Source organism: Lampetra planeri, chromosome 63, assembly GCF_965212315.1.
Source record: "Lampetra planeri chromosome 63, kcLamPlan1.2.h2, whole genome shotgun sequence".
Classification (NCBI taxonomy): domain Eukaryota; kingdom Metazoa; phylum Chordata; class Hyperoartia; order Petromyzontiformes; family Petromyzontidae; genus Lampetra; species Lampetra planeri.
The window spans coordinates 1,894,157-1,919,783 of NC_136169.1; the positions used below are offsets into that span (position 1 = coordinate 1,894,157).

At 54.0% G+C, this 25,627-nt stretch overlaps 2 protein-coding genes across 3 annotated transcripts in view; one reads left to right on the plus strand and one right to left on the minus strand.

Moving 5' to 3' along the window:
• The window catches only part of SHCBP1 (SHC binding and spindle associated 1), a 35,310-nt gene extending 32,822 nt beyond the window's left edge, over nt 1–2,488 (minus strand). Inside the window, exons 1-2 of one of the 2 annotated variants that reach the window (XM_078619556.1) lie at nt 2,427–2,488; nt 67–240 (exon numbers count right to left, since the gene is read on the minus strand). In XM_078619556.1, the coding sequence (XP_078475682.1) occupies nt 67–240; nt 2,427–2,460 (208 nt within the window). In that variant the 5' untranslated portion in view covers nt 2,461–2,488. Of the gene's footprint in view, nt 1–66; nt 241–2,408 lie in introns of both variants that reach the window. The other variant, XM_078619554.1, reaches the window with a different exon arrangement.
• Nucleotides 2,489–7,090: 4,602 nt separating this feature from the next.
• LOC144736892 (anaphase-promoting complex subunit 7-like) lies at nt 7,091–25,153 on the plus strand. Its single transcript, XM_078619557.1, has 11 exons — nt 7,091–7,406; nt 9,112–9,307; nt 10,306–10,425; nt 11,723–11,834; nt 13,307–13,460; nt 15,086–15,228; nt 16,139–16,256; nt 17,674–17,870; nt 18,688–18,912; nt 21,142–21,292; nt 22,316–25,153. Exons 1-11 carry the CDS (start codon nt 7,306–7,308, stop codon nt 22,521–22,523), a joined length of 1,725 nt encoding a protein of 574 aa, XP_078475683.1. The 5' UTR covers nt 7,091–7,305; the 3' UTR covers nt 22,524–25,153.
• The last annotated feature ends 474 nt before the right edge of the window (nt 25,154–25,627 follow it).

The window sequence follows — 25,627 nt, forward strand, 5'->3', positions numbered from 1 at the left end:
GATTGCTATTCAGGGTTCCCAGCTGTGTTTGAGAGTCACAGCGAGCATGCTAACGCCGCAGGTCACCTAGTATGTAGTCCTGGTACACCTTGAAGCGCTCATAGTACGAGAGGTGCGGGGAGTGGAACACGTCCGGGAACTCCACGCAGCCCGAGGAGGGCAGGCGCTCGAGTTGGCGGACCAGCTCCTCCTGGCTCGCGATGACATAGCTTCGCTTGTCCTTGACGTGTGCGGTGAAACCTGCAGGGAGACAGAGAGAGAGTGAGACGTGGATTCACCGAGACAAGCAGTGCACGTTTTTTTCTCTTCTAGATTTGAAGCTTTCGTGACTGCAAGTATTCATATTCTTAGGTTTTTTCGGTAAAGTCACGTAGGTAAAAAATGTTTAATTAATAAAAGTAAAATAAAAATCACGATGTTTCGGAGTCAACACAAGCTTCCGTCTTCAGGTGGAACCGTCACAGCACGATAGCTATAAACCTAATTTACTTGATACAGCAATCGTGCTGTGACGGTTCCACCTGAAGACGGAAGCTTGTGTTGCCTCCGAAACGTCGTGATTTTTATTTTATTTCACTTTTATTCATTTTAATTTTTTACCTACGTGACTTTACCGAAAAAACCTAAGAATACGCAGTGCACGCTTTGCGGGGACGGATGCACATGCCGCGGTCATACTGGACATTCGTGAACTGCTGAGCATCTGCGCAAAAGAGCTTCATGGCTCATAGGATTTCTGCAGTATAAATATAGATTTTGATTCTGGCACGCATCAGCGATATTCATTCACGCACATGAAGAGCACCACGCCCATCAACACTAACTTTACAACGACTACCATTATCACCACTACCCCCATCACCATCCCCATCAACACTACCCCCACCCCATCACCATCAACACAACCCCCATCACTATCACCATCCCCATCAACACTACCCCCATCACCACCCCCATCATCACCATCAACCACAATTACCACCCCTACCATCAACCACCATCACCACCCTTACCATCACCATTATCACAACCATCACCATCATCACAACCCCCACTACCCCCATAATCACCATCAGCACCCCACCATCAGCATCCCCACCATCAGCATCCCCACCATCAGCATCCCCACCATCAGCACCCCCACCATCAGCACCCCCACCATCAGCTACACTACCACCACCCCCACCACCACCACCACCATCAACACCACCACCACCACCACCACCACCCAACCGTCACCGTCATCACCACACCCCCACCACCACCCTCACCACCCTCACCACCACCACCCTCACCACCCCATCACCACCCTCACCACCACCATCACCACCACCACCATCACCACCACCACCCCATCACCACCCTCACCACCACCCTCACCACCACCATCACCACCCTCACCACTATCACCACCACTAACACCACCACCATCACCACCACCCTCACCACCCTCACCACCACCCTCACCCTCACCACCACCACCCCATCACCACCACCCTCACCACCACAATCACCACAATCACCACCCTCACCACCCTCACCACCACCACCCTCACCACCCTCACCACCACCACCCTCACCACCACCCTCACCACCACCACCCCATCACCACCCTCACCACCACCATCACCACCCCATCACCACCCTCACCACCACCCTCACCACCACCCTCACCACCCTCACCACCACCCTCACCCTCACCACCACCACCCCATCACCACCACCATCACCACCCTCACCACCACCCTCACCACCACAATCACCACAATCACCACCCTCACCACAATCACCACCCTCACCACAATCACCACCCTCACCACCACCACCCTCACCACCACCACCCTCACCACCACCACCCTCACCACCACCACCCTCACCACCACCCTCACCACCACCACCCTCACCACCCCATCACCACCCTCACCACCACCATCACCACCACCACCACCCCATCACCACCCTCACCACCACCATCACCACCCTCACCACCAGCACCATCACCACCCTCACCACTATCACCACCACTAACACCACCACCATCACCACCACCATCACCACCACCCTCACCACCACCCTCATCACCCTCACCACCACCCTCACCCTCACCACCACCACCCCATCACCACCACCATCACCACCCTCACCACCACCCTCACCACCACAATCACCACAATCACCACCCTCACCACCACCACCCTCACCACCACCCTCACCACCACCCTCACCACCACCATCACCACCACCACCACCATCACCACCACCATCACCACCACCCTCACCACCACCACCCTCACCACCACCACCCTCACCACCACCACCCTCACCACCACCCTCACCACCACCCTCACCACCACCACCACCCTCACCACCACCCTCACCACCACCACCACCCTCACCACCACCCTCACCATCATCACCACCCTCACCGTCCTCCTCCGCTCCCGAGCCGAGCGTCTCCATCTCTCCCGCGCGTTCGCTGTTTGAACGGACGACGTCACGAGCAGCTGTTGAGCCGTCGCGCGCTCCTATTGGTGCGATCGCCGGTCACGTGGCTCACAAAAAATGTTTGAATTATTTTTTTAATTCAAATCTCGCGCGCGCGCCGCCGGTTAACAAATCCCCTCTGCGTGTAAGCAGCGCCGGACAGAAGCCTGTGTTTTCAGACTTCCGGAGTAAATTTGCCAAGCCGGTCAGTATCAGTTTTCAATTTCATTGATTTGGTGCAGCCCTGTGAGCCATTCGGCTCTTGAATTGGGTGCAAACAGAAAAATCCAGGAAAAAACAGCAAAGTCTTCCAGAAAAAGCACCGTATATCAATGCTGTGTGCAAAAAATCCCAGTGGGATGCAAGTCAAACACAATAACAACCATAAGACAATTGAGATTAAAGTTATCAGTCTAACTCTGTACTACAACAAACACATATCCCCGTCTTCTTGTACAGGGAAATTGAGTTTTTCAGGTCCGGAGGGCGTAACAGCTGTTTCAATGCGAGCGGGGAAAAAAATGTGTTTTTGTTGATTTGTTTGTGTTTCTCTCTTGTGATGGGACTTTGTGGGATGAACGTTGATATTTATAAGGGCACGGGGTGACCAATACGGTGTGAATTGGTCTGTAATGAGGTAGGCAACTGTTAAGGGGTGGACAGGTATGAATTGCACAGTTTAACACGTAGGCTTTCGCGACCAATATCCATAATACAGTTTCTTTTTGGGTTAGATCACGTAAATATATAAATGTGTCGTTAACCCCTCCACCACCCGACACATCCAATTAGTAATAGAGGGGTAGATGTGATGCTATCATACCTACCCCTCTATTTAAGGAACGAAACAGTAGGATTTCTCAACACATAATCTGGCTGTCACCTGATGAAGCTAGTTGTAATTACTGGTGAAACGTCGTACTCAGATTGTAAATGTTGTGGCTTTGCTCTCCAACACACAACCGGTGTGCTGTTCTGTTTACTTGACGAACAAATTGGCTGTGTCGGGTGGTGGCGGGTTTCACGACACATTTACGCGATTTAACCCAACAAAAACTGTATTATGGATGAATTGCACACTTTACTTCAAAGTCAAACTTTCGAGAATGGGTGGTTTAAAAAAAAATTACAAATCGGATTGACAAAGGGTCGCGCGCATGTACATTTTGGTGTTCTTATATATAAAAAAAAAATCAGGGTGCTAAAGTTAGTTGGGGTTTTTTTTTTTTAGAATTGCATGCGATTAGAGCACAGCGCCACTTTTCGCTATTCTAGTAGTGTCTTTAAAGTGTGCTTATCGATAAAGTGAATGTCTATATTTGAAGTTTTCGTGACTGCAAGGGTCCATACTCTTTGGTTTTTTCGGTAAAGTCACGTAGGTAAAAAAATTAAATAAATCAATTAAATTTAATTAAATCACGACGTATCGGAGGCAACACAAGCTTCCGTCTTTAGGTGGCACCGTCACAGCAAAATGACTGTATCAAGTGAAGAGAACTCTAAGAGACACGAGATTATATTCCTAGATTTGAAGAAAGAACCTAAGAACACGAGATTATATACTGGTTAAGGGGGGGGAGCCAGGATTGGCCGTGGGGAGGGCTAAGTTAACCCACCTTTTGGCATCCCACTGGGATTTTTGCGCACAGCGTTGATGTACGGTGCTTTTTCTGCAATATTTTGCTGTCTTTTCTTGGATTTTCTATTTGCACTCAGTCACGTAGTCACTTTAAGATGTTTTCTTGTTCATGTTTTAGTTTTTTGTTTGTTGCGGTTGCACCCGATTCGAGGGCCGAATGGCTCACAGGGCTATACCTAATAACTGAACTTGAACTTGAATATGCGTTGCTTTTTCTGGAAGACTTTGCTGTTTTTTCCTGGATTTGTCTGTTTGCGCGAAGTCATTTTAAGATGTTTTCTTGTTCATGTTTTTGTTTGTTGCGGTTGCACCCGATTCAAGAGCCGAATGGCTCACAGGGCTATACCAAATAAATGAAACTGAAAACTGAACTATTAACATTCCTTCCCTATATTAATGTTACCCCTATCCCCTCCCTTTGATGCTGCTAATCCTGCATAATGCACGGGCATAATGACTTTAAACCCCCCGCCAAACCTCCTACGCATTTAACAAGTAGTACTAATCGCATATCTGCATTTCCCATAAATATGCTAAAATCCTCTTGATATACAAATTCTTTTGTCAAGGCGCTCTTCTCCCCTCCATCCCAGCTTAAATAGTCGCTCCAAGCCTGGGGTGTGTCATTCAGACTCTGTCTTCTTGACAGACCTGTTCTCCACCTGAGGACGGCTGCTTGCGTTTTGGCCGAAACGTCGTGAGAATTATTTTATGTTTTATTTTTATTATTTTATTATTTCCATTCTACGTGACTTTACCGAAAGAACCAAGAAGATGAATCCCTGCAGTCACGAAAGCTTTAAATCGAAACTGAACGTATTCTTGGATCTTTCGATAAAGTCACGTAGAAGGGAAATAATAAACTAATAAAAATAAAACATAATAAAATTCTCACGACGTTTCGGCCACAACAGGACGGCTGATTGTGAGAATTTTATTAGATGAAATTTTTATTATTTTATTATTTCCCTTCTACGTCACTTTACCGAAAGATCCAAGAATATGAACTTTAACTTGTCATGCTGCAGGAGCTGGTTGAAAAAAGTTAAACACATGAAGAAAGTAAAAAAACGGAGGCAGTATTTAAGCTGACAAACTGGCTGCCTTGCAGTATACTGCAGTAAACTATAAGGCTGCTAAAGTTTAACTTGGTTTAACTTTCGATTTAAAGCTTTCGTGACTGCAGGGATTCATCTTCTTGGTTCTTTCGGTAAAGTCACGTAGAATGGAAATAATAAAATAATTAAAATAAAACATAATAAAATAGTATGCTTTATTATATTTATTTTTCTTATTTAAAATAATATATTTTATTATGTTACATTTTTATTATTTTATTATTTCCATTCTACGTGACTTTACCGAAAGAACCAAGAATTTGGTTTAACTTGGTTAAAATAGGGGCTAATCAAGCTGGGAATAGATAACGCAACTGAAAGAAATGGAAATGGCTGTACAATTATAGCAGCCTTATAGTTTACTGCAGTATACTGCAAGGCAACCAGTATATAATATCGTGTCTCTTAGAGTTATCTTCACTTGATACAGTAATTTTGCTGTGACGGTGCCACCTGAAGACGGAAGCTTGTGTTGCCTCCGAAACGTCGTGATGTAATTTTTAAAAATGTTTTTATTTTTTTTACCTACGTGACTTTACCGAAAAAAACAAAGAGTAAAGTGGATGTCATTTAATTTGTTTAATAGTACAACGTTTGGCCTCGTTCGTAAGTAGAGGAGTCCCTGTAAACGTAATTTTCAACAACAATAAAACCACGCAGGCACTTGTGCGAGATGGACACCTAAAACACGCCGAATAATTGAACCCCGGGGTGGCGAGCGGTGGGGGGTGGGGGCGGTGGGTCTGGGGGGTGGCGGTGGGGGCGGTGGGGACTTGGATCGGGGGGGGCAGTGGGGGGTAGCGGTTGGTGGATGGGAGGGGGGGGTTGGTGAGTGGGTGGGGGGGGCGGTTGGTGAGTGGGTGGGGGGGGCGGTTGGTGAGTGGGTGGGGGGGGGCGGTTGGTGGATGGGAGGGGGGGGCGGTGGGTGAGTGGGTGGGGAGGCCGGTGGATGAGTGGGTGGGAGGGGCGGTTGGTGGATGGGAGGGGGGGCGGTGGGTGAGTGGGTGGGGGGGGCGGTGGGTGAGTGGGTGGGGGGGCCGGTGGATGAGTGGGTGGGGGGGCCGGTGGGTGAGTGGGTGGGGGGGCCGGTGGATGAGTGGGTGGGAGGGGCGGTTGGTGGATGGGAGGGGGGGGGCGGTGGGTGAGTGGGTGGGGGGGCCGGTGGATGAGTGGGTGGGGGGGCCGGTGGATGAGTGGGTGGGGGGGCCGGTGGGTGAGTGGGTGGGGGGGGCGGTGGGTGAGTGGGTGGGAGGGGCGGTTGGTGGATGGGAGGGGGGGGCGGTGGATGAGTGGGTGGGGGGGCCGGTGGATGAGTGGGTGGGGGGGCCGGTGGGTGAGTGGGTGGGGGGGCCGGTGGGTGAGTGGGTGGGAGGGGCGGTTGGTGGATGGGAGGGGGGGGGCGGTGGCTGAGTGGGTGGGGGGGCCGGTGGATGAGTGGGTGGGGGGGGCGATGGGTGAGTGGGTGGGGGTGTGGGGGTTTACGGTTGGGGGGGGGGCGGCGATGGGTGGGGGGAGGGCGGCGATGGGTGGGGGGGGGCGGTGGGTGGTGGATGGTGGGGGTGAATGGGGGGGGGGGCGGTGGGTGGGGGTGGGGGTCGGTGGGTGGGGGGGGGTCGGTGGGTGGGGGGGGGTCGGTGGGTGGGGGGGGTCGGTGGGTGGGGGGGGTCGTGGATAGGGGGGGGGGTCGGTGGGTGGGGGGGGGCGGTGGGTGGGGGGGGTCGGTGGGTGGGGGGGGGGTCGGTGGGTGGGGGGGGGTCGGTGGGTGGGGGGGGGGTCGGTGGGTGGGGGGGGGTCGGTGGGTGGGGGGGGGTCGGTGGGTGGGGGGGGGCGGCAGTGAAGGACCCCGACAGCAGTTAGAGCCGCCATCTTGGGTAGGGTGTGAGACGCCACTGGACGAGTCGCGGCGTCGTCTGAGCCCTCCCCCCACTTCCTTCCACGACTTCTCGACAATTAAAACACCGGCGGCCGCGTCAATCAACTTCGAGTTATAGACACACGCGGAACGCGCGTATCGATCCCCCTTATCGCCGCGGTACACGAGGAGAAGCAGCAGCAGCAGCCACCATGAGCGTGATCGACTACGTGCGGGAGATGCACTCGGCGGGCCTCTACTCGAATGTGCGGCTCATGAGCAGCCTCCTCATCACGTTCAGCGACAACAACCCGTACGTGCCTCTATTAACACACACACACACACTACTACTACATACTGTGTGAACGTTGTACACCTCTGATGCACACAGCCTGCTAATCACGTTCAACAACAACATCTACTAACACACACATACACTACTACTACATACTGTGTGAACGTTGTACTGCAGGACACGTGTGATGCACACAGCCTGCTAATCACGTTCAGCAACAACAACATCTACTAACACACACACACTACCACTACATACTGTGTGAACGTTGTACTGCAGGACACGTGTGATGCACACAGCCTGCTAATCACGTTCAGCAACAACAACATCTACTAACACACACACACTACTACTACTACATACTGTGTGAACGTTGTACTGCAGGACACGTGTGATGCACACAGCCTGCTAATCACGTTCAGCAACAACAACATCTACTAACACACACACACTACTACTACTACATACTGTGTGAACGTTGTACTACAGGACACGTGTGATGCACACAGCCTGCTAATCACGTTCAGCAACAACAACATCTACTAACACACACACACACTACCACTACATACTGTGTGAACGTTGTACTACAGGACACGTGTGATGCACACAGCCTGCTAATCACGTTCAGCAACAACATCTACTAACACACACACATACTACCACTACATACTGTGTGAACGTTGTACTGCAGGACACGTGTGATGCACACAGCCTGCTAATCACGTTCAGCAACAACAACTACTAACACACACACACTACCACTACATACTGTGTGAACGTTGTACTGCAGGACACGTGTGATGCACACAGCCTGCTAATCACGTTCAACAACAACAACTACTAACACACACACACTACCACTACATACTGTGTGAACGTTGTACTACAGGACACGTGTGATGCACACAGCCTGCTAATCACGTTCAGCAACAACAACATCTACTAACACACACACACTACTACCACTACATACTGTGTGAACGTTGTACTACAGGACACGTGATACACACAGCCTGCTAATCACGTTCAGCAACAACACCTACTAACACTCACACACACACTACTACTACTACATACTCTCAACGTTGTACTACAGGACACGTGTGATGCACACAGCCCATGTTCGTCTACGATTATACTACGGCTATGTAAAACTGTACTGTACTTGTACAATATATCTTAAAAAAACAAAGTTGATCAAATATAATTCTAAATTGGCTCAAGACTTCCCGTAAACCACGTGATTGTGTCCACTCTGAATGTGTCATCTCGGCCTCAAATGAGCACCTGGTGCAGTGTGTAGTAAGCATCGCCACTGGGGAGACAAAGGCGGTCGGGCGTAGTCCTGGCCACCCACCCCCTCGTGTACCGTTCCGGCCTTAGTAGGTGCTACTCGCTAACAGCACTTGCCCACCAGTCTGTTCAAGACTATACGGGGGATTTTTGTCTTTGTCCGTGTGTCACCCCGTGTCTCCGCGTGTGTCCCCACCACAGGGAGCTGCTGTCCCCCGGCGTGCACTGCCAGATGCTGGTGTACCACGTGGTTGCCTGTCTCTGTGTGTCCCTGTGTCAGCCAGTGTCTCCGTGTGTGTCCCTGTGTCACCCCGTGTCTCCGCGTGTGTGTCCCTGCGTGTGTGTCCCTGCGTGTGTCCTGTGTGTCCCTGTGTCACCCAGTGTCTCCGTGTGTCAACCCGTGTCTCCGCGTGTGTCCCCAACGCAGCGAGCTGCTGTCCCCCGGCGCGCACTACCAGCTGCTGGTGTACCACGCGGATGCGCTGCACGCCGAGCGCGAGTTTCGCAAGGCGGAGGCCACGTACCGCCAGGCGCTGCAGCAGAAGAAGTTCCTCGGCAAGTGTGTACGGGTTCGATCCGGGGCCGGGGCCGGGGCCGGGGCCGCCGCTCCCCCACCGCCACAGGTGAAAGATCGCCAGCGGACATCGCCACCGGTCACGGCTTCCGCTCACCATCTCCCCCACCATCACCACCGCCGCCACCACCACGGATAAAACACCACCACCCCCATCGGCACCGCCACCGCACCCCCCGCCACAGGAGAACTCTCTCCACCAGACATTAACGCCGCTCTACTACCGGCTCCCATCATCACATCCCCACCATTGCTAGCGCTGTACCCCAAGGAAAGGTGAAATACCACCGGCTGATGTCTACGCTACCACCACGACCTCCGTCTGCACCACTGCTGCTGCCACTGTGTGCTGTGTGTGTAGGGGCTGCCTATCTACACACGCACACATTCAAGTTGTTTGTGTGTGTGTCGCTGCTCGCTAACAGCACTTGCCCGGACAGTCTGTTAAGGCTGAAACGGGGCTGGGGGGGGGGGCGGATTCTATGTCTTTGTACTTTGTGTGTATGGGTGCACAGGCGGTCTCCGGCCTACGACGCTTATATAACGACACCATGGATCGATTTGCGAAGCAGAAACTTGGTTCACGACGCATCTTCCGACACGACTCGGCAACACACTTGGACAGCATCGGTCTGGTTTCCGATGCGACTTTGGCTTGGAGATGTTGTTATTCCCAAGTGATCTTGTGGATTTTACCGATGAATCCCCGTTAAAGAGGGTTCGATTCACGACAATCCGATTTTCGAGGACAGGGTTTCCAGGTACGGATTGTGTCGTAAATACGGGGACCGCCTGTATACACGACGACCCGAGTTCGATTCCCGCTCACAGCCACCACCAGTGACGACTATCCGAGTCGGTTCTGGACCTCCGCTAGGTTGACTGGGCCTCAGATGAGTACCTGGTGCGGTGGGGAGACAAAGGCGGCCGTGCCATGCCGGCCTTCATAGGTGCTCGCTAACAACACTTGCCCCACAGTCTGTTAAGGCTACACGGGGAATATTTGTCTTTGGGTGCGCTATAGTTGTGCGTGCTGTGTGTGTGTAGGGGCTGCCGTCGGAGCTGGAGGTGAAATACAAGCTGGCCGATTGCTACATGAACCTGCGTCAAGATAAGGATGCCATCGCTGTGCTGGACACGGTGCCTGCCAAGCAGCGCACGCCCAAGGCATGAGTGCATCACACACGCACCACGCACGGACCACACACGCACGGACCATGCACATACCACACACGCACCACGCATGGAACACGCACGGACCACGCACGGACCACACACCATGCACGCACCGTGCACACACCACGCACACACCACGCACACACCACGCACACACCACGCACGCATTCGCTCACGCTCGTGCACATACACTCGAACGCGCGCACACGCACATCATCAAGAACGGCCGCAATTTGCCACCAAGTGGCGGAGCTTGTGGCAGGCTAGGTGCACGTTGAGGCTTTCGTGTGAAGTGTGGAATGCTGGCTGCTGGTAGGAAGTCCCGGAACAGACCCAAGGCATTGTGGGTTGGTTGCCGAGATGACCGTGCCCCCCACTGTGCTAAATTGCTGCGTGGTGTCCCCCACACATACACGTGTATGTGTGGGGGGCGCCACGTTGGCCAGATGTTAACGACCTTGCCTGGTATACAGGAGGTCGTGGGTTCGATCCCGCGCCTGCTGCCTGTATATTTTGAGTTTGCATGTTCTCCCCGTGGTCGTGTAGATTTTTCTCCAGGTGCTCCAGTTTTTCCCTCCACATTTAGAATCAACGTCACGCGTTTAGGGTGTCTGGCTGCTATAAATCTCCACATGATGATAATCCACTTTTATTGAGCTATCATTTGTGGCCCGGTCACTTCTAAAAAGAGCCTTATAGCTCAGTGGGCCATACCTGGTAAAGTAAAAATAGTTAAATAGTTGCGTATACAACACTCTCCTAATCAATTTAAGAAGCTCGTCAACTTTAATTTACAATCCCAACTTTGTTTTTGTGTTGCCGTTCGCGACTGTGTTATGGTCTCGGCACGTTCACCGCACCTCCGATTCGCACGGTCGGCTACGTACGGAGCGAAGATAGTTCAACAGACGTACGCCGATTGACCGTGACGATGCACAAGTGTGCGGTGCCGGGTCTGTTCACGTTCGTTAGCGTGCTGCGCTACGGACCCGGCGACCCGTGTTCCATTCCCCACTCGCAGGCAACATCAGTGACGAATATCAGAACTGATTCTGGGCCTCCTTTAGGTCGACTCGGCGTCAAATGAGTACCTGGTGCGGCGTCTGAACATCAGCACTGGGGAGACAAAAGTCGGCCGGGCGTGGTCCTGGCCACACCAGCCCCCTCGTGCGCCGTGCCGGCCTTCACAGGCGCTGCTCGCGAACCGCAGCACTTGCCCCAACAGTCTGTTGAGGTTACATGGTGGGGGGATCTTTGTCTGTCGTGTGCTTTCACCCCGTGTGCTCAGATCAACATGACACTCGCGGGGCTGTATCGCAAGACCGGGCAGGAGCGGTCGGCCATCACCTGCTACAAGGAGGTGCTGCGGCAGTGTCCGTTAGCCCTGGAGGCCATCCTGGGTGGGTGCCGTGTGGGGTTGCGTGTGACTGTCCACGCTACGCGGCGTGCTTTGATTCGTCAAATCTCCGCCGTCGTTTGTTGTTTCCGTCGCGCCTCGCACTTGCGCGGCGGGTCTCCAGGTGCCGAAAGGAGCCTTCGCATTGCGCGGTGGGCACACCTGAACGCACGTGACGGTCGGCGTCGACGACGTTGGAACACACACGCTAGCGACGTTCCAGGCGGCGGGGGGAGATTCGCGTTGCAGAGTGGCCTAGGGCGAGCGTGGGGGGCGTTGATGAGTAGGTGGCGGGTCACAGTGGCGGTGCGTGCGCGCGTCTGGCTTTGCGGTAGATGATTGTTGGTTGCGGAGTTACGCAACCATCAGACTGATGTTTGGGGTGCCATCCTGTGTGTGTGTGTAAGAGTTGGTGTAGCAGGTAGCGCGCCGCACTACGAACCCGGCAAAACTCGAATTAGATTCTCGCTCACGGACAACTCCAGTGGCGATTATCTGAACCAGACCTGAGGCCTCCCCTAAGTCGACTCGGCCTCAAATGAGTACCTGGTGCAGTGTGTAAACGTCGCCACTGGGGAGACAAAGGCGGCCGGGCATGGTGCTGGCCACCCACCCCCTCGTGTGCCGTGCCGGCCTTCATAGGTGCTGCGACTCGCTAACAGCACTTGCCCCAACAGTCTGTTCAAGCTACATTGTGTGCCGACGTAGGGCGAGTGGAGTCGCGACGTTGGGGTTGCCGTTATCGAGTAACGCTTGACGGGACGGTAGGCGGCCATGGGGTAAGGCTGCGGCGTGGACACCGTGCAGGAAACACAAATTGAGCGTGTGGGAAACGGGGTGGGTCCCATGTCGTGGCGACGAAGCACCCCGGCACGCAAGCGTGGGGCCGGTAGGCGGACGGACGGACGCTGGGACCGGTGGCCACCGCAATAAGAAGGTCGAGAACCCAAGGGCAGAGGTCGCAAACGAGTTTTGATTCCGTACCCGTACCCGGCCGCACCAGGGTCGCAAACGGGTACCCGTACCCGATACCCGGCCGTACCCGTACCCTACCCGTACCCGATACCCGGCCGTACCCGTACCCTACCCGTACCCGTACCCGGCCGTACCCGTACCCTACCCGTACCCGTACCCGGCCGTACCCGTACTTTACCCGTACCCGGCCGGGTACGGGTAGGGTACGGGTATCGAGTACCTGATTGCGACCTCTGGGATGAAGCCATGTTGCAGGCGCGGGTGGGTTGATTCTAGGAACTTGAATTGTGAGAAGAGACAAGACGTTGGGAAATGAGTGACAAACGGTGACTCACCAGTGACTCACGGCCTACCCGTACCCGGCCGCACCAGGGTCGCAAACGGGTAGCCGGGTATCGGGTAGGGTACGGGTATCGGATACCCGGTTGCGACCTCTGCCCAAGGGGGGGGTTCATCGGTGACGCCGTCACGTCCTCTGCCGTGCGTGTGTGCGTGGAGCAGGCCTGCTGTCGCTGTCTGTGAAGGGGGCGGAGGTGGCGTCGCTCACGGTCAACACGCTGCAGGCCATGCCCTTGCTCGAGTGGCTCTCCATGTGGATCAAGGCGTACGCGTTCGCCTACGCGCGCGACTACCCACGAGCCATCACCACCTTCTGGTGCCTGCTCTCGCGCTCGCACGTCCGCACGCGTCCACGCACGCATGTTCACGTGTGCACGCACGAGCACTCGTACACGCACGTGTGTGTACGTGTGGTAGCATTACGGCTTGCGCCGGTGCGCTGTGAACCCCGGCCACCCGAGTTCAATTCCCGCTCACGGCCAACACCGGTGATGATTATCCGAACCAGTCCTGGGCCTCCCCTAAGTCGACTCGGCTTAAAAAATAGTACCTGTTGCGGTGTGTAAACATCACCACTGGGAAGACAAAGGCGGCCGGGCGTGGTGTTGGCCACTCACCCCCTCGTGTGCTGTTCCTGCCTTTATAGGTGCCTGCTAATGGCACTTGCCCCAACAGTCTCTGCAGGATTTGTTTTTTTTCGATTTAAAGCTTTCGTGACTGCAGGGATTCATCTTATTGGTTTTTTTCGATAGTCACGTAGAAGGGAAATAATAAAATAATAAAAATAAAACATAATAAAATACAATTCTCACGACGTTTCGGCCACAACGCAAGCAGCCGTCCTCAGGTGAAGAACAGGTCTGTCGGAAAGACAGCGTCTGAATGAACACCATCAAGCTTGGCAGCGTACATTTAAGCTGGGTAAGCAGTCTATGCAGGCTGTACGGGGGATATTTGTCTTTGGTTCTCTCTAACAGCACTTGCTCCAACAGTTTGTTGAGGCTATACGGGGGGATCTTTGTCTTTGGTTCTCTATAACAGCACTTGCTCCAACAGTCTGTTGAGGTTATACGGGGATCTTTGTCTTTGGTGCTCTGTAACAGCACTTGCTCCAACAGTCTGTTGAGGCTATACGGGGGATCTTTGTCTTTGGTGCTCTGTAACAGCACTTGCTCCAACAGTCTGTTGAGGCTATACGGGGGATCTTTGTCTTTGGTTCTCTCTAACAGCACTTGCTCCAACAGTTTGTTTAGGCTATACGGGGGATCTTTGTCTTTGGTTCTCTCTAACAGCACTTGCTCCAACAGTCTGTTGAGGCTATACGGGGGATCTTTGTCTTTGGTGCTCTGTAACAGCACTTGCTCCAACAGTCTGTTGAGGCTATACGGGGATCTTTGTCTTTGGTGCTCTGTAACAGCACTTGCTCCAACAGTCTGTTGAGGCTATACGGGGGATCTTTGTCTTTGGTGCTCTGTAACAGCACTTGCTCCAACAGTCTGTTGAGGCTATACGGGGGATCTTTGTCTTTGGTTCTCTCTAACAGCACTTGCTCCAACAGTCTGTTGAGGCTATACGGGGGATCTTTGTCTTTGGTTCTCTCTAACAGCACTTGCTCCAACAGTCTGTTGAGGTATTCTTAAGGTTTTTTTCGGTAAAGTCACGTAGGTAAAAAATTCAAATTAATAAAAGTAAAATAAAATAAAAAATCACGACGTTTCGGAGGCAACACAAGCTTCCGTCTTCAGGTGGAACCGTCGTGATTTTTATTTTATTTTAATTTTATTTTACTTTTATTAATTTAAATTTTTTACCTACGTGACTTTACCGAAAAAACCTAAGAATATGAATCCTTGCAGTCACGAAAGCTTCAAATCTAGAAGTCTCTTGAGGCTAAATGGGGGATATTTGTCTTTGTTTTTTTGGTCTCGCCTGACCCGCAAGCTCTCTGGACAAGCGCATGCTTCTCAAGGACAACGTGGATCTGCTCACGAGTCTGGCGCGCACGTACTTCCGCAGCGGGGACAGGAAGAACGCCATCACGCGATTCCAACAAGCGCAGATCCTCGACCCGTACCTCATCAAAAGTGAGCCTCCCCCACCGGCGGCGTCGGCTCCCGCGTCGCAGAGCTCGCAACCGGGTACCCGATACCCGTACCCTACCCGATACCCGGCTACCCGTACCCAGCCGGGTACGGGTACCTGTTTGCGACCCTGGTGCGGCCGGGTACGGGTACGGGTAGGCCGTGAGTCACTGGTGAGTAATCGTTTGTCACTCATTTCCCAACATCTTGTCTCTTCTCACAATTCAAGTTCCTAGAATCAACCCACCTGCACCTGCAACATGGCTTCATCCCAGAGGTCACAATCAGGTACCCGATACCCGTACCGTACCCGGCCGGGTACGGGTACCCGTTTGCGACGCTGGTGCGGCCGGGTACGGGTAAGGAATCGAAACCCGTTTGCGACCTCTGCCGCGTCGTCCCCCACACCGTCTCTCGCTGGCCTGCGGCGTAGCAGCAAACCACCGATCAAACTGCGCGCTCGGACCAATTTCATCGCTCACATCGCCACAGTGGATATTCCTCTCCGGCGCTGCCATCTCGACCATCGTGCCATTGGCGAACCGTCGGACAAAGACGGTGGGCGCATCGCGCGCTTTCAGAAGCGCCTCCTGCGCTCTCGTCTGGAACGCTCTCTTCCGATACTCTTTGGTTTTTTCGGTAAAGTCAGGTGGGTAGAAAATTCAAATAAATTAAATCACGACGTTTCGGAGGCGACACAAGCTTCCGTCTTCAGGTGGAACCGTCACAGCACAGGGAATCTCAGTCCTCCGGTACAACCACGGCAGTGACGTCAACCGCCATTAAGTGTTTGAATGACGGCCGTCGTTGTGCGTGTGTGCGTGTGTGCGTGTGTGTGTGTGTGTGCGTGCGTGTGTGTGTGTGTGTGCGTGCGTGCGTGTGTGCGTGTGTGTGCGTGCGTGTGTGCGTCCAGGCTTAGACCTCTACGGGTACCTCCTGGCCAAGGAACGTCGCTTGGAGGAGCTGGAGAAGCTGGGAGTGAGACTCTTCGGCATTTCGGACCAGCAGGCGGAGCCCTGGGTCGTCATGGGGTGGGTGCACGGCTCGCGCGACGCGCCCATCTCATCGCGGCCATGCACAACAAGAGCAGGGCGCCGTGTATAGCCGCGTTGGCAGCAACCCACAGTCCCTGGCAACAGGTTGCGAAACACCAGACCAGACTGAGAACGGCTGAATTAAATCGGCACGCGGAGTATCGCGGGTTGTCGTCGACTAGAATGGAGCCCGTGCTCTTAGTCGTGGCTCGGCTCTGGCTTGGTTCAGCCGCTCGGACGCTTATGAAGACGAGCGAGCGAGTGGCTCGGCCCGGGGCTCGGCTGACGGAACTGCTGAGCGTGGCTGGGACTGTGGTCTGATCCGTGGCTCAAGTTGAGCGTGGCTCTGACCCGACTCGATAAGCGTGGCTCTGAGCCGTGGCAACGTGCGGGCCCGATACGTCACGCTGTGATGCACATGTACACACACGCACCGTCAACATGTCGGCCAAACCCGGTTATGAAAAGCAGAGGGATTGAAAGATGGGGAACGGGCTCGCTGTACTTAACTACATTTATAAAAACGCTTTGACATGCACGATGGTACAAAAACATCCTGTGGCATGGGCCGAGATGGAATGGGCGCGGTGGTTGTTATAAATATGAGGACGCGGATGATGCGTGAGAGGAAAGGGAGGTGAAGATGACGGGATGAGCGAGTCGATGGAGGGATGACCGTGAAGACGGGGGGAGGGTAGTCGGTGACGACGCGGGGAAGGTGTGGACGAGGAAGGGCGGGCGAGTGAGGACAGATCACGGGGCTTGAAGGAGGAGCGGAAGATAGTGGGAGCGAGATGTCCATTCCAGTGCAGAGGGGCTATGAGCGAGAGGCAACGGAGCCGTGACGGAGCACAGGGAGGAGGGGGGAACGGAGGGAGACACCTTGGACTGTGAACACGGAGAGCGAGAAGGAGCGTAGAGAAGTGAGATGAGAGAAGCGAGGTAAGAAAGGGGGGGGGGCGAGATCAGAGGTCGCAAACGGGTTTTGATTCCTTACCCGTACCCGGCCGCACCAGGGTCGCAAACGGGTACCCGTACCCTACCCGATACCCGGCTACCCATACCCGGCCGGGTATCAGGTAGGGTACGGGTACCCGATTGCGACCTCTGGGATGAAGCCATGTTGCAGGCGCAGGTGGGTTGATTCTAGGAACTTGAATTGTGAGAAGAGACAAGACGTTGGGAAATGAGTGACAAACGGTGACTCACCAGTGACTCACGGCCTACCCGTACCCGTACACGGCCGCACCAGGGTCGCAAACGGGTTCCCGTCTACCCGTACCTGGCCGGGTACGGGTAGCCAGGTATCGGGTAGGGTACGGGTATCGGGTACCCAGTTGCGACCTCTGGGCGAGACTGCCGGCTGCATTTAACACCGGTGTGGCCGACCCCGCACCTCCGCAACCCCCGGCAGCTACTACTGCTACAAGACGAAGAAGCACACGCGCGCCGTCTACCTGGCGGCGAAGGCGATCCAGCTCAACGGGGGCTGCGTGCAGGCGCTGCTGCTCAAGGGCTCCGCGCTGCGCGCCATGGGCAAGCTGCACGAGGCCGTACTGCATTTCCGCGAGGCTCAGCGGCTCGCGCCCAACCGCCTCGACTGCTACGAGGGTGCGCGTGTGCGCGTGTGCGCGTGTGCGTGTGTGTGTGTGTGTCTGTGCGTGTGTGTGGCCTCAGGGTGCACATGGCCTGGCACAAGCGTCGTGGTGACGTCACCGCCACTTAGTGGCGAATGGCGGTTGTTGTTGTTGTTGTGTGTGGGGAGCGGTAGTGTAGCGGTTAGTGCTACGCTGCGCTACAAACCTGGCGACCCGGGTTCGATTCCCGCTCACGGCCAACATCGGTGACGATTATCTGAACCGGTCCTGGGCCTCCCCTAGGTCGACTCAGCCTCAAATGAGTACCTGGTGCGGTGTGTAGTAAACATCGCCACTGGGGAGACAAAGGCGGACGGGCGTGGTGCTGGCCACCCACCCCCTCGTGTGCCGTGCCGGCCTTCGTAGGTGCTGCTCGCTATAACAGTGCTTGTCCCAACAGTCTGTTAAAGGCTATGCGTGGATCTTTGTCATTGTGTGTGTAAATAAATGAGTGTGTGTAAATAAATGAGTGTGTGTTTGTGTAAATAAATGCGTGTTGTGTATGCAAAGGAATGTGTCAATGAATGTATGTGTGTGTGTAAATGAAAGAATGAGTGTGTGTAAATTGGCACAGGTGGTGCATGGCCCAGTCATCTCGGTCAAGTCAACCCATGGCGCCTGGGTCTGTCCCCTGACCTCCTGCCAGCGGGCGTTCGACACTTCACGCGGCCTTTAAAGTGCACATGGCCTGGCACAAGCGCCGCGATGACATCACCGCCACTTAGTGACAAGTGGCGGTTGTTGTTGCTGTTGCAAATGAATGTACGTGTTGGTGTGTTTGTGTGTCGCAGGGCTGGTGGAGTGCTACCTGTCGCTGCAGCGCACGCGCGACGCGCTCAACCTGGCGAACGCGGCGTGCAAGGCGCTGGGCTGCACGGCGCCCGTGCTCACCATGTACGCTTGCGTGTGGCTGCACGAGACGAGCAGCACCGACAAGGCCCACGGACTCATCGACCGCGCGCTCGCTCAGCAGCCGGACCTCATCAAGGCGGTCATCATGAAGGCCGAGCTGCTGCGTGAGTCGAGACCACCACCACCTCGCCGCAGTCATCATTGTCATCGGCGCATCACACGCGCACACAGATATATGCACGCACGCACACGCAGGCCAGAGGTCGCAAACGGGTTTTGATTCCTTACCCGTACCCGGCCGCACCAGGGTCGCAAATGGGTACCCGTTCCCTACCCGTACCCGATACCCTACCCGAAATGAGTGACAAACGGCTACTCACCAGTGACTCACGGCCTACCCGTACCCGGCCGGGTACAGGTAGCCGGGTATCGGGTAGGGTACGGGTATCGGGTACCCGGTTGCGACCTCTGACGCAGGCTCCTATACACACATTTACACTTCCACACCGGGAGACCAAGTCAAACGGGCCACCTCTGGATTGCCGGGCGACGCTATGAGGTTCTTAAACTCCCCCTGGCCGCCGCCTCTGCCCACCCGGTAGCGCAAATGGGGTTCACCGCAGCCGTGTGTTCGACAGGTCCACGTGTGGTGGGGGTTAAAGTGTGGGTACTCTCACGCCTTCGCAGACGTCTGGCTAGCGATGTACCCCTCTAGCGGTGACCCTCCCGGTCTGCCAGCAGTGGCGTGAGCGAGCAATTGCGGGGCTTTTTAAAAAAAAAAATTCATTTTTTTATTTCATTTTTTAGGTGTAGCCCTGTGAGCCATTCGGCTCTTGAATCGGGTGCAACAGCAACAAACAAAAAAAAACAAAAACATGAACAAGAAAACATCCTAAAGTGACTATGTGACTCAGTGCAAACAGAGAATCCAAGAAAAGACAGCAAAATATTGCAGAAAAATCACCGTATACCAACACTGTGCAAAAATCCCAGTGGGATGCAAGTCAAACAACAACAACAACCACAAGACAACTTAGATCAAGGCCATCAGTCTAACTCTGTACTACAACAAACAAACATGGCCAAACCGAAAAACTTTTCGAAAATCACCAAAATAAAGCCATTAAAGCAATGAAACAGTGCAGGTCATAGGAACTGTGACCGAATTTTCACAATAAACGACGTAAACAACATGTATTACCAAACTCTGCAGCCATATCTGGCTGCATGAGTGCGCCTTTACCATTGTCTGCAATGACCTTTTAACCCCTTTTCCGTTCCGAGACACACGCGAGTTGCAGGGTGGGGGGGGGGTGGGTGTCCCGCTCGCCCCAGAATCTCGGAACGTGCAAGCGGCTGGGCGTTTATTTTATTCGGAGAAGCGTAGCGTCGTTGTGCCGTTCCGCCCTCCTCGCGGAAGCCTCGGTACCGACGAGGTTATTTTATCTTCTTGGTTCTTTTGGTAAAGTCACGTAGAAGGGAAATAATAAAATAGTAAAAATAAAACATAACAAAATAATTATCAATAAAAATAAAACATAAAATAATTCTCACGACGTTTCGGCCACAACGCAAGCAGCCGTCCTCAGGTGAAGAACAGGTCTGTCGTGAGAATTATTTGATTGTTTTATTTTTATTATTTTATTATTTCCCTTCTACGTGACTTTACCGAAAGAACCAAGAAGATGAATCCCTGCAGTCACGAAAGCTTTAAATCGAAATTTGAGGTTATTTTATTTGAGTTTTTCAGTACATGGGGAACGTACGTCATCGAGTAAAAACTGGCGACGTACACGAACATCATCGCAATGGAAGGGGGTTAATAGAGGCACGTGTTTAGATTTCACGGCGATCAAATTTTCGTTACCGCCGATCGTACAATTGCCCAAAAAAACCAGCAGAACAAAAACTAGACGGAGAACCTCATTAAGCCCGCTACACGTGTCATCGCCATTCCCAGCGTCAGCACCCTCCCCCCCTCCCCTTGCTCCGGGAGTAAAGTGTGAACGTCATGCGCGCTGTGTGCGTCAAACCACCCATTGCGGTAAAAGCCGCGATGAAAGCGCCAATTAAGATCGGCGAATTGCGTTGCTGGTGGCGATGGAGGAAACGTGAGCGGCTGTGTACCCCACCAATACCTCCTCTAATTTTATGATTATTCAGCAGCAGCAGCAGCAACAAAGTCGTTGGCAGTAAATGTCACCGGTGCTTACGACTCTGATTCGCACCCGCCGCGGGATGTGCAGCGGTGAATTCTGCAGGGCGTTCCGACGTCGCACGAGACAGCCCCGGTGGCGTGCTAACCACTTACGCCGCTGCGACGTATCGTTGGATCTTCACGCTGATTAAAACCCGCCCCCCGCCCCCTCACCTTGTCTTCCCCCTCCCGTTAGGTCGAGACCAGAAGTGTGAAGAGGCGATGGCGCTGGTGAGGGCGGCACTGACGAACCGCAGCGTGGGAATCTTACACCGCATCCTCGGAGACTTCTTAGCAGCCATCAACAACACACAGGAGGCCATGGACCAGTACAGCATCGCACTGAGGTGAGCACCTGCAGAGGGCTCCAGGAGACCGGGTCTCGGGATCGGAGTCTGGGCTGAGACTCGGCTCCAGGAGACCGGGTCTCAAGGTCGGAGTCTCAGTTGAGACTCGGCTCCAGGAGACCGGGTCTCAAGGTCGGAGTCTCAGTTGAGACTCGGCTCCAGGAGACCAGGTCTCAGGGTCGGAGTCTCGGTTGAGACTCGGCTCCAGGAGACCGGGTCTCAAGGTCGGAGTCTCAGTTGAGACTCGGCTCCAGGAGACCAGGTCTCAGGGTCGGAGTCTCGGTTTAGACTCGGCTCCAGGAGACCGGGTCTCAGGGTCGGAGTCTCGGTTTAGACTCGGCTCCAGGAGACCGGGTCTCAGGGTCGGAGTCTCGGTTGGGACTCGGCTCCAGGAGACCGAGTCTCAGGGTCAGAGTTTCCGTTGAAACTCGGCTCCAGGAGACCGGGTCTCAGGGTCGGAGTCTCGGTTTAGACTCGGCTCCAGGAGACCGGGTCTCAGGGTCAGAGTCTCGGTTGGAACTCGGCTCCAGGAGACCGGGTCTCAGGCTCGGAGTCTGGATTGAGACTCGGCTCTAGGAGACCGGGTCTCAGGGTCGGAGTTTTGTTTGAGACTCGGCTCCAGGAGACCGGGTCTCAGGGTCGGAGTCTCGGTTGAGATTCGGCTCCAGGAGGCCGGGTCTCAGGATCGGAGTCTCGGTTGAGACTCGGCTCCAGGAGACCGGGTCTCAGGGTCGGAGTTTTGTTTGAGACTCGGCTCCAGGAGACCGGGTCTCAGGGTCGGAGTCTCGGTTGAGATTCGGCTCCAGGAGACCGGGTCTCAGGGTCGGAGTCTCGGTTGAGACTCGGCTCCAGGAGACCGGGTCTCAGGGTCGGAGTCTCGGTTGAGATTCGGCTCCAGGAGGCCGGGTCTCAGAATCAAAACCAAATTTCGTCCCATATTCAATGTCTCCCCTTCCCCTCTCCCCAATAAACCCCTGTCCCTCTGCCACCCCCTCCCTTCTCTCCCCTCCCACCCTCCCGCAGCCTGGATCGGAGCGACAGCAGGGCGCTAGAAGGGATGCAGCGGCTGGAGCGGGAGGAGGGGGGCGGCGGGGCGGAGGGGGTGTCGGGGGAGGACGACGGGGACGACGTGGAGGGGATCAGCGGCGAGGACGGCGAGGGGGAGCTCGAGGTCAGCGACACCGAGACGGCGCCCTGGGCCGAGCACGAGCAGTGGTTCGGCATGCAGTGACACGCGGCGACGCATGCACGGTGACACGCGGTGACACACACACACAGCGACACACACGGTGACGCACGCTCGGTGACACACAGTGACACGGGGTGATGCTCGCACAGTGACACTCGCCGACACGCGGTAAACACGCGGTGACGCTCACACAGTGACACTCGCTGATACACAGTGATATTGAAACACACCGTCACACTCACCGACACACACGGTGACACACACGGCGACACACACACTGACACACAGTGATATTGATACACACCATCACACTCACCGACACACACGGTTACACACACGGCGACACACACACTGACACACAGTGACACTCGTTCACAGTGACACTGACACAGTGATATTGATACACACCGTCACACTCACCGACACACACGGTGACGCACGGTGATGCTCGCACATTGGCACTCGCTCACACAGTGACACTGACACACAGTGATATTGATACACACCGTCACACTCACCGCACACACGGTGACACACACGGCGACACACACACTGACCCACAGTGATATTGATACACACCGTCATACTCACCGACACACACGGCGACACACACACTGACACACAGTGATATTGATACACACCGTCACACTCACCGACACACGCGGTAAACACGCGGTGACACTCGCACATTGACACCCGCTGACACACGCACACGTGACGACACCAACGACAGCCACAACAGCCGCCGATTCGCCACCAAGTGGCGGTAACGTCATGCCGGAGGCTAGGTGATGCACACAAAGACACGTTGACACCAACGCACATTGACACGCAAGCAGTGTTGCAGTAAAGCACAGCGACACACAGACGGCCACGGCTTGCCGTGCTGTTCTTTGCGTACGGTCGGATCGCGCGCCCTCTTAACTGCTGGGCGGTATGGGCAGCCTCTGTTGCCGGGTCGTGATAAACACATCACAACGAGGCCCATGTGAGCCTGTGGGGAGGCTGGCCGTTACCATCTGGAGGGATGACAAATTGCTAACAGTATTCCACCGTGCGGGAAACATCTTAGCGTTACACAAATGTATTTATATCCACACTTCCTGTTCTCGTATTCCGTGGATGTTTTCACATCACATTTGGGGCTTCCCCCCCCACCTCACTAAATCAATGTTTCAAACGCACTGCAGTGGCTTTTAGTGAAATGCTACCACGGTGAGCTTGTTATCATGCCTGTATGTGATCCGGAGATGGAACATTTGAAGAAAATTCTTGTTAACAATTGGGGGGGTGGGCGGGGGGGATTTGCCGATTGGCTAATTTTGGTCGATTGGCTCACGGGGACCACATGGGAAGCCCTCCCACTGAACTAGCTCCCCCAACTGGCTGGTATTAAAAATAATCACTATTTATCCTCATCCATTGCGTCCTTTAATGCGCTCGCTTGGAAGGCGTTGCGAGGATGTGTACATATGTTGCTGGTCTCGAGCGGGATTAGATTCGTCATCGTCGGCTCCTGCCGGACGGCGTGCCCTCGTCCGCGCCACTTGGGCGCCGTGGTGCCCCACGTTCTAAACTCGCTCCGGCGCACGAGCCGATCCCCTTCCGCTCCATCTCCGCATTGTGGGCGTTCCTGTTGCAAGCGCGTTTCCCGCTTTGAGCCGCCCGTTGCGACATCACCGGTCTCATCCGTCGTCCCTCTCGGCGACGCGTTCTCGCCCGAGTCCACTTTTGCTTGTCTGAGACTCGTCAATGTGAGACGTCTCCGCTTCGCGTTTCCTTCCCGTTTCCTTCCCGTTTCCTTCCCGTTTCCTTCCCGATTCCCCGAGCGTTCGCTCTTGCCCGCCCGTCTCTTGGCGTCGATTCCAAGCGTGCGTTTGGCCGCCGCTTCTCAACTTTTTTTGTTCCATTTGTATTCGCGAGCCCACGATTGGAATGCCACGACAGGAAAAAATGAGCATCGCCCGCGTCGGTTTTGGAATTTGTGTCTTCTTTTATGCCATTTCGATCCCAGTCTGCGATCAGTCCTTCCCTCTCGGTACACATTTTGTCGTTTTGCATACGCGCTTTCTCCCTTTCTCCAACGCAATATTGTCGCCCAAAATTATGTTGCGTCTGCTGAGCGTTCACGTGCGCGATTTCGGTTTCCATTTATCCCAACAACTTCCCAAAACCTCCTTTTTATTCAAAATAGCCAGCGCCAATTTTAGCGAAGAAAGCGGATTGCGTATGCAGGCGAACAGCGACTGCGAGCGACATCAAGGCATGATCCACCACCACACGGCCCTTCGTGTGTTATACATCGGGGTTGGGGAAGCGATGACCCACAGCCGGGCTGGGAACATCAACTCCGCTCCACCCGAGAGCCTGCTTTGTTAGCGGGTGGCTCAACAAACTCGCACATGAACCCAGGCGCTCAACCAAGGCAGTGTTCAGTGAAGTGTTTGTCCGTCTGCGCTTCTCCGCGCGCGCGTCATTGCCCGCTGCCGCCGTACGAAGACTCTGCCCAAGACAGAAACGGTTAGATTTTGAAGCTTTCGCGACTGCAAGGATGCATACCCTTAGGTTTTTATCGGTAAAGTCACGTAGGTAAAAAAATAATGCTAAAATAATAACAAATCACGACGTTTCGGAGGCAACACAAGTCTCCGTCTTCAGGTGGGACCGTCACAGCTAAATTTACTGTATCAAGTGAAGAGAAATCCAAGAGAGAAGATCTTAAATACTCGTATTTAAGATCATGGGGTGGTGGTGGAGGTTGTGGGTTTAATAAGATCTTAAATACTCGTATTTAAGATCATGGGGTGGTGGTGGAGGTTGTGGGTTTAATAAGATCTTAAATACTCGTATTTAAGATCATGGGGTGGTGGTGGAGGTTGTGGGTTTAATAAGATGTTAAATACTCGTATTTAAGATCTCGTATTTAAGATCTTGTCTCTTGGATTTATCTAAATTTAGCTGTGACGGTCTCACCTGAAGACGGAGACTTGTGTTGCCTCCGAAACGTCGTGATTTATGATTATTTTATTATTATTATTTTTACCTACGTGACTTTACCATGGCTCATTGCAGAGTAACGTCGTTTTTCCGAGGCTCTTACCGTCGCCAGAACACATAACCCTCCTCCCACTGTTAGGTCACGCAGC